Below are 9,619 nucleotides of genomic sequence, written 5' to 3' on the forward strand. Positions count from 1 at the left end.
TACCTTTCTTCTTGCTGGATTTTATGCTACGGACCCTGCCTCTAGCCCTCATCACAGAGCTTTTCTTGCCTTTGGATCATTTATGCAAGGTTTTGTCTTTGACTTTGCTGTGAAAAGATGGCTGTGTCTTGAAGGCCATTAGTACAATTCTTTTTCCCCTGTGTGTGTAAAGCTCTGAGAATATTAATTTTATGTACAAAAGACATGTAGCATTTAGAACTGTGTGTTTTGAATTTAGTTGCAAAAAGCAAGCTCATTGGCCTGTGTTTTATGAGTAAGGAGTTACTATGCATGGCAAAGGCCACACAGGAGCGAGAGGAGATTATTCCAGCCTTCTGAGTGCTTGCAGTGTGAGCCAGGAGAGTGTATTGGCTTAAATAATGTAGATTTCTCTTTTCCTCTTTACCCCTGAGGGAGTCTGATTTCCTGATCACCTATCTAGCCATATGCTGTAGCTGTTGCCAGGAACTCCGAGCAGTGTTGCCGCCAGCTAAAATTACTTGTTTTCTGAAAACTGAATTATGTTGAGAATTGTCTTAAATTGCTGCACTGGCAACATCACAAGCTTTCGTGTACCCACACACACACACACACAAAATTATAGGTAAAAGCAGCCTTACCTTGAAATTGAGCTTAGAAACTGCTTGAAGCAGTGAATTTGATCCAGATACTGAGAGGTGTTCTACAGCTGCCCATTGCTCCCTCTTTGTTCTCTTTCCAGTGCTTTTCTCAGCTTCTTTGTGCTCTGGCTAGTATAGCACAATGTTGATAAATACAAAGTAAACATTTACAAAGAAAGTATACTGTCTGCTCCTTGCTATTTTGTACCAGTTAGAGTGAAGACCTAGTATAGCTAGTAAAAGCTTGTAATATATTGTGTTAACAACTCTCTTTTTCTTTCCTCTTGAAACAGGATGGAACTGAAATACGGATATACATTGACTGAGGAGTTGGAATAAGACTGAGTCCTGCTCTGTAATTTGTATATACCTGGACCATGAACTTGCTATTTGACTTTGTGCTTTAGGAACCTTTGTAGTAATTGTGTGAAGCTGTTGGGAAACATGGCATTCTCTCCATGGAAGCTGTCCTCTCAGAAACTCGGCTTTTTTCTCGTGACTTTCGGTTTCATTTGGGGAATGATGCTTCTACATTTTACTATTCAGCAGCAAACACAACACGAAAGCAGTTCAGTCCTGCGTGAGCAAATTTTGGATCTCAGCAAAAGATACATCAAAGCATTAGCTGAAGAAAATAAAAATGTAGTTGATGGACCTTATGTTGGGACAGTGACAGCATACGGTAAGGGTGTGCTTCAGATTACTTGATAATCTGATTAAGGTTTTTTCTAAATTGTCCAAGCATTTTGCTTCATGTATTTGCTCAGTTGACAATACTTTGCACTCTGGGTTTTCTGCATGGGGTGGAAAAAACAATTCTCCACTTCTAAGTATGAAGTAGGACAAATTTTACATTTTCAGTCACGTGGTAATGAAGTTGTCTGTTAATTTTTACTACATCTGTCTAGTAGCTATGTCTGGTATGCTCCAGGTTATTTGTCAGAACTTGATTTTTTAAAAAAAAAATTTAAAAAAAATCTTAAAAACTCAAACCATTTTTGAGAAACTTGGGAGGCTTTTCAGTTCACGTGTCAGTTATCTAAGCAATTACTTGTGGAAGAATAACTTGCCTTACTGATGAAGTGGAGACATGCTCTGTTTATTTCTTCTTCTTTCCCATTTCAGTTCTTTGTTCAGTCAATTTACTTAACATTTAAGTTTATTTATCTGTCATAAGCTTAAATTTTGCTTAAATATGACATATTTACCTCAGGAGAGAGAACTCCGAATTTCACTGCGTTAGTCAGCAGTACGTTTTAATTCTAAGTTTTTTCCATTTTGTACAACACAAAAGTTAAGTTTGTGTGCATGTGTGAGACAAATCAAGCAGAAAAGAACAAAACATATTAGCAGAGAGTATTATAAAAATAAAAATATAATCAAGTTTTAGGTTAGGTGTGACCTCTTTTCCAGTCTGATAGGATCACGTCATACACCTCACTTGTTCAGCATTTTTTAAACTTTCTTACTTACTTACCTATGCACTTTCAGGCCATCTGGAAAGTTGATGGCTGATTAGTCATCTAGATTTGGTTATAGTTGTCTTAATATTCAGCTCTGAAGAAGTTGGATAGATGTTTTTTGCAGGTTTATACCAAGAAGAAAAACTAGGGTGCAATAGAATACCTGTATCTTTCTCATTGGTTTTCTCTTTGTACTCTACTTTTTAGTGCATGTAAGATATCCTGCTGGGAGGTTTCCTGCATGTCTTGTTTCTCTTCCCACTTTTTTTCCTCTAGAAAAACATAATTTTTGAGTTTTTGTGAAGCTGCTTGCCTGAAAACCTGAGATTATCATCTCAAACATAGCTAATAATTATGTTCCTCCGTTGCTCAAGTAACAAGCCACCTTTTTCTGTACTTTCTACTGATTTGTGACTGCATATTGAACTATACCTACATCGTGATCTTGCAGAGCAAGCAGAAGCTGAATAGAGTGGTACTAGATCAATATTTAGATTGAAGGCCTCCAGGCAAGTAGAGGTCCCTTAAGACTTGCATGTGTAGGCTTAAAGCAAAAGCCAGTCTGCTATACAGCTGTCCTCAGTGTCCCATTGTCTTGTGTTTGGTGAACTGAAGGAAAGAAAAGAAATCAAACCCCACAAAAATACCTCAGATTACATATCTCAAGAAACAGAAGGGTAACTGCATTAGTATGAGCCCCAGCTAGGTCTGAGGGTACAGGATATCCTGAAGCTGAGTTCCCCCTGTAGCTTGTAGCCTGTGACCTTCATTTCCTCTTCCAAATCCCGCTGAGAAATGAGTTGACTTGCTGCCAAACAGTGGTCAAATTCCCTAGGAGAAGTGAAACTGCATTTAAAAGTGGGTCGAAACAACTTTGTAGCCCTTCTGTGACAGTAAAGCTAAGTTTTCTGTAGAAATTTCAAGTTCTGTAGCTAAGAAGAGTTTCTAAGACAAGTTTGGACAGATGTTTTTGATTAAGAAGTTTGAAAGGATGTGAAATAATGGTAGTGTATTTATTTCAAATATTAAGAGGGAACGGTGCTATGAGGAGTGAATAACAACTTACTGAATAATGCTTTATGAAACTGAGTAAGGTAATTACTTAACCAGTTAGTTTGTCCTGTTTGAAATAAAAAATGATTTGTGAATAGCGGATGACCAGATAAGCTGTTCAGGATAATTGGTAGAAATTGGTTCACTAGTCTATGAAATTTAATGCTCCTGTTATTTAGCTTTTTTATTTCTTTTAATCTTCTCTGATTGCTGTTAGGAAGCACAGTCCTGATTCCCATGTTCAAGAATAAATTTTAAGATTGTTTGATCTGACTGCTTCTACCCACCCCAAAAGCTTTTCAGTCGTTCCTTAGTTGTTCACTTGTTTTTACCATATATTCACCTCTCAGGTAGGTAAATCAAGTGGTTTCCTTTTAAAAGTTGTAGTCCAAATATACACAGTGAGAATTAGATTTTTATAGCAGTAAGCACTTACTTTACAAAAATTTTTGTGATTCTGTGCTTCTGCCCTCCCCTTTCTCAAACTAGCCTCTAGCTGCTTTTTTGTTCTGGTAAGCAGTCTCATAGAAGGGTTTTGGTATCAGTGTTAAATTACAAGGTCTAGCCATTTTACTCTGTCTTTGTGATCTGCATATGCCTTTATGTATGCTATATTTCTGCCTCACCATTTGCTGATTATTTTTTTGATACTTTTTTCCCTAGATTTTTTTCCTCCATCCATACCATGATTATATTAATGTTAAATCCCAGCTCCATTCTTTCATTTTTGTCTGCACAATGTACCATTAAGTGACTTTGGACCCCTTTCAGAATAGTCCCAATTATTAGTGCTTAAGATTCCATCTTCTCATCTTTAAAGGACAAAGGAGAACACAGTTATAAAGATAAGATGTATTTTGTGGCTCTGTGGAATAAACGTATCTCCTTTTATTTGGAAAAAAAGAAATCATAAGCTTTCTGAAAGTAATAGCCTTTCTTGTTTACTCTTGGATTTGCACAAGAATTGCACTAGTCATGGGGAAAAAAAACATGGTACTGCTAAATAACTGTGGCAAAAATACAGCTGATGTAAGGGCAGAGGAATCACTTCAAATGTGTGGAGAAATTTTCTATTACAGATCAGAAAGTTCTTTGCTTCTAAACCTGTGGAAAGCAGTTACAAAGGCATATGTAATTATTTTATTTAATTAAATAGAAAAATAATGTGAATTCATCATACCAAACTCATTAATCCTGTGGCAAGGGTAAATGAGCAAAGAACAATACTTTCTTTCATCTTCTTTGGCTTGTTGCCACTGTAATTGTACAGTTCAGTCTGATAGTGCTCTGTTTTTCCCCTCTTGCCCACTGTTCTTTTAACTAGCCCAGTTGTCTGTGTTACTGGAAGAAATTTGAACAAAAGAAAAGGGAAAGAAAAAAAATCAGAGCTCTTCCTTTTGTTGGCATTTGACACACAAACTCCTAGTATTTGTTGCTCTTCATGCAAAGAAAGTGCTGTGTCAGGCCAAAGAGATGGGTAGAGGCAATCCCCAATAGACTGAAGAAAAGAACAGGTGATTTATGGTGTTTTGTGCCTATGACAGAGAGGTTGAACCTGAATTTTTTTTAATTTTTATTTTTATTTTTTTGCCAGTGGAGAACCTGATTGTGGTGGAGGAGGTGCAAGAGAATCACAGAATGTCAGGGGTTGGAAGGGACCTCAAAAGATCACGTAGTCCAGCTCCGCTGTCAGAGCAGGATCCCCTACAGTAGGTCGCATAGGAACACGTCTTAGTACTGACTTACAGCTGTCCCTTTTGGGACTGCGCATCTAACGGACTGCTGCTCTGATAGGGATTTAGAACTAGGTTCATTATGGTTTAAGCAACTTCCTATTGTCTGAGCTGTTATAAAACATGCTTTTTATTGTTGTTGTTGCAGTGCGTGTACCCACACACTTCACCTTGAATATAGGATAAGTGTATGAGTTGTGGTGTGCTTTATAAATACACAGAAAGACAAGTTCCACATCCAGGGAAACTTGTATCTGAGGCTGAACAGAGGAGGGAGCATTAATGCACAGAACTGCTAATGACAAAGATTTGCACTGAGAAAGTGTCTATATATATATTCCAGTCTCATTCTTGTATCTATTTTTTGATTCTGTCTGACAGTGTGCCTTGCATTATTAAGCAATTTAACTTTTCATTTTCATTTGTAGATTTGAAGAAGACACTTGCTGTCTTGTTGGATAATATCTTGCAACGCATTGGGAAGCTAGAGTCCAAGGTGGAAAATCTTGTCCTTAATGGAACAGGAGCAAACTCTACCAACAATACTACCACACCTGCTCCCAGCTTAGGAGCAGTTGAAAAGCTTAATGTAGCAGGTGGGTATGGCAATTGTTTAAAGCATTTATGGGCTCTTTAATTTGTTTTTTTTTCTCCTAGGCCATAACATGATTTTTCAGTGCTAGATATTTGGAATGTCTTAGAAAACAAAACTAAAACTGTAGCCTGTATCAATGGCAGTCTTACGTGCAGTGGTCTCTTACAAGCTCAGAGACAGACTGTTCTGTGTTAACTTGAACACATTGAAGAAAAATTCTCTGCCACAGGGGTACAGTCTACCTTGTTCATATCAGATGATCCATACTTTAAATGTTTGTGCTTACAATGAAGCTGGGTAGATGGTTTCTCTCTGGGCCTAATAGCTTGGGCTGGTGTGAATCTGCTCTGTATATCTACCATACGCACTTCACCGGTTGTTAACTGAAAGAAAACACTCATCATGTTTGTTACTGGTCATGGTTTTAAAATGTCTTTCCCTTCTCTGCTTAATAGCTGTTATGATTTGACACACAGCCATGACCTACCTTGTACCTTCAGTATAAATATATGTTTTAAAATGTCATTTGAAGTCATTAATTTTGTCCTCAGTGGATGGACTGTTTGCTACCCTTACAACTCCTCAAAGCCTTTGAGTAATCCTGTGGTGGTAGAATGCCTTGCTGAACCTTCACCTCCATGGCTCGGTTCCTTTAGTGTTCCCAGCTGTGAATGAAAAGTGAGCCAGTGCAGTAGTGTTACAGATTCTGGGCTATATGTAAAATGAAAAACGTCCCTGTGTATTTTCTTTTTGTAGCTGGACAGGAGACACTTGACGCTGTTTTTTCAATAAATGTGCAGATAATTGGAGGAAGCGTACTCATGTTGTTGCTGTACTTTTATAAGCAAAGGATCATTGTTCTTACCTGACTAGGAAACATCTCTCATCAGTGCATAGGGTGGAGTGAATTGAAATTTTTTTGTTATTCTTGGAGTTTGCTAGATTCACTGTTTAGTGCTCACAAGCAGCATTTAAGGAGCTTGGTAGGAGTTCTGATTTTCCAGTGTTTACATAGCTTTTTGCTGCCTGAGGCTTGCTCTGTGGCAAACACCACTGTCTTGTTAGAGCTTCAGTTTTTTGAGTTTGACACTTGGTACACTAGATTTAATGTATCTGAAGCAATTCTATTCAACCTTTAGGAAAGAGTTGCGTAAGGTTTGAGTGATATATTGTTCTGGTGGCTGTTTGGGTAATGTTTCTGTTCAGGTGTCTCTGGGTAGAATAGAGTTTGAAGCTAATCCTTGTGTTAAAGTGCCTACTCTTCATCTGTTTGAAGCAGCCAGTGGAAATTCACGTAATCAGAGGCAGCCAAACAGAAATGAAAAACTTTTTTCTGCTTCTGTTGTCGTAACAGTAGCAAACTCTGGAAGCCATACGATTCTAGTAAAATCATAATATAAATATCTTTTCTGTTAGGAAGGAATTACTTAGAAAATAAGACAGGGCATCCCCTTTGTATTGTGCTAGAGCAATTGGGATAATCTGAAAACTGTTGTAGAGAAAACATTATGTTACTCAACAGTTTGCCAGTTTACTGGAGCTGAAACATATATGTATACAAATATATCATGCTTCCGTTGTTTTCTTCATAATAGTTTATTCAGCTGTTATACTACGAAGTGATGACACAAACATTTTATGATTACCTTTTCTGTCTTTGTCAATTGTAGTATTTTAATACTGGCTCTAGACAAATTTGCATTATCTGTTGGTAGTAATTTTACTGTTTTCTGTCTGGACAACTGTAGTATTTATGGAGAATCCTAACAACATCATCATATTTAACATTTTCATTTAACATTTTAATAGAGTTTTTTTAAGGACTTCTTGAGGGGTTTGGAGGTTTTTTGGTGTTTTTTTTTTTGTGGGTTTTTTTGCACGTGTGTTTTACCTCAGAATCGCTGCTTAAAAGCCTGAAGTAAATTAAGCATTTTTATAGCCTCATTCATCAGTGTGTCAGTGCAGTGTCATTTGCAGACTTTACTAGAAGAATCCTGCTTCCAGTGAAGCTACTTCATGCATTTATTGTTTTTGGATTGAGCTATCACAGTACACTGAGCTCTGATTCTCTAATCTATATAACCACGTCCTTTTACCTGTGGAAAGCCTTTCTGAAATAAATGAAGTTTTGTGCTGGCTTAAACTTCATGTTAGCATCCGTTGACACTGCTTGTAAACCTTGTTTATATGTAGTGGAGCCACTAATTGTCCTGAAATCTGCACTTTGTCCTCACTGACCTTGTGTAAAGTTTACTGTGTATCTACCTGAGTAGTGATAAAATAAGACATAATAGAGTGCCCGGAAAGTAATGAAAATGAAAAAAATTGGCCTCATTGCTGATTATAACTGGACACAAACTCAAGAGCAAACCGTAATATTTTTCTCAGAATTTAAAACTGACTACCATGACAGGCTAGACTTGTTATCTGAAAGTCCTGTGAGTTTTTCTTCATTGTTTATTTTAAAGATCACTTGCAGGGAAAAAAGATAATAGTAACTCTTAAGTCTGCAAACTAGGAACAACAGAGATTATGATGGTTACTCAACATTTCTGCTCACAAAGCCTCTATGCAAGCAGAATTTTCTTTTATGAGGTACATTGCTGTATTCAGAAAGCAGCCCTAGTAATGGTAACTATATGCTACAGGTGGAGGATCATGATAATGCAAGAATCCCGGAATCTTAGAATGGTTTGGGCTGGAAGGGACCTTAAAGATCACCTTGTTCCACTCTCCTGCCTATGGGCAAGGGCACCTCCCACTAGACCAGTTTCCTCATAGCCCTGTCCAGCCTGGCCTTGAACACTTCCAGGGAGGGGGCTTCCACAACTTCTCCATTCCAGTGTCTCGCCATCCTCATAATGAGGAACTTTATGTCTAATCTAAAGCTATGCTAGCTTAGTTCCAGGGTCAAGTTACTGAAATCAGTCCAGATCACGGTTTTATTGATGAACACAACTGGTATGTGACTATGACTCAGATTTATGGTTTGCAAAAATATTTTCTATGAAATTAAGGACACTGGCAGTTGGAACAGATATGGACTTGTGTTTTGGTTTTTTTAAAATTCCACTTCTATCCCCTTTTCTGTATAGACAACTGGAACAGTAGTATAAAAAGTGAGTATTTATAGTATTAGAATATATGGATGTTTTCTTCACTTCGTATATACATTGTTTTTAGCTTAGCTCGGGTGTGAATCTGAGTGTTACTATGTAAGTAATCCAGGTAAAAATGAAGAGAAAATATGTTGAGAAATGCTTGTCAGTTGCAAAGTAGTTGAAAAATCAGTTTGTTTAAAATGCTTGCATTTCTCAATGAACTGAGATCAGAGGGTATTCAATTTTATGCGCAGCATACATCTTGATGGTAAAATATCTGTTGTTCCAGGAAGTTCTTTCTTATAATTAATTAACTTGCAAGGTTACTTCTTCTAGTGCACAATATTTGAGGTAAAACCACCTTCAGTTACCACTGTGTTTTGATACTGCAACATGGAATCTATCATAGAACATTTTCGATTGGAAGAGATCTTCAAGTTCATAGAGTCCAACGTTTGTCCTGGCTCTCTCAACACCACTAAACCATGTGCCTCAGCACAACATCCACCCATCTCTTAAACACCTCCATGGATAGTGACTCAACCACCTCCCTGGGCAGCCCATTCCAATGCCTGACAACCCTTGCAGTAAAGAAATTCGTCCTAATATTCAACCTGAACCTCCCCTGGCACAACTTAAGGCCATTTCTCCTCATCCTATCACTCACCCACAGGAAGAGCAGAACAACCCCTACCTCTCTACAACCTCCTTTCAAGTAATTGTAGAGAGCGATAAGGTCTCTCCTCAGTCTCCTCTTCTCCAGGCTAAACAGCCCCAGATCCCTCAGTCATTCCTCGTGCGACACATGCTCCAAATCCTTCACTACTTGGTAACCCTCCTCAGTACCCTCTCCAGCACCTCAATGACCCCCTTGTAGCGAGGGCCCCAAAACTGGACACAGTGCTTGAGGTGAGGCCTCACCAAAGCCAAGTACAGGGGCATGATCACCTCCTTGCTCCTGCTGACAACACCATTCCTGACCCAGGCCAGCATGCCGCTGGCCTTCTTGGCCACCTGGGCACACTGCTGGCTCCTTTTCCGCCCGCTGTCCATC

At 38.4% G+C, this 9,619-nt stretch overlaps 1 protein-coding gene across 1 annotated transcript in view; it reads left to right on the forward strand.

Moving 5' to 3' along the window:
• Window positions 1–911: 911 nt before the first annotated feature.
• LOC104273554 (alpha-1,6-mannosylglycoprotein 6-beta-N-acetylglucosaminyltransferase A-like) overlaps window positions 912–9,619 on the forward strand; it is a gene marked incomplete at its 3' end in the record, with an annotated part of 22,717 nt that continues 14,009 nt past the window's right edge. The window contains exons 1-2 of the mRNA XM_009868921.1: window positions 912–1,302; window positions 5,298–5,465. Of these exons, the coding sequence (XP_009867223.1) occupies window positions 1,065–1,302; window positions 5,298–5,465 (406 nt within the window). The remainder of the gene's footprint in view (window positions 1,303–5,297; window positions 5,466–9,619) is intronic.

The sequence above is a fragment of the Apaloderma vittatum genome, unplaced genomic scaffold, assembly GCF_000703405.1.
Source record: "Apaloderma vittatum isolate BGI_N311 unplaced genomic scaffold, ASM70340v1 scaffold2710, whole genome shotgun sequence".
Classification (NCBI taxonomy): Eukaryota; Metazoa; Chordata; class Aves; order Trogoniformes; family Trogonidae; genus Apaloderma; species Apaloderma vittatum.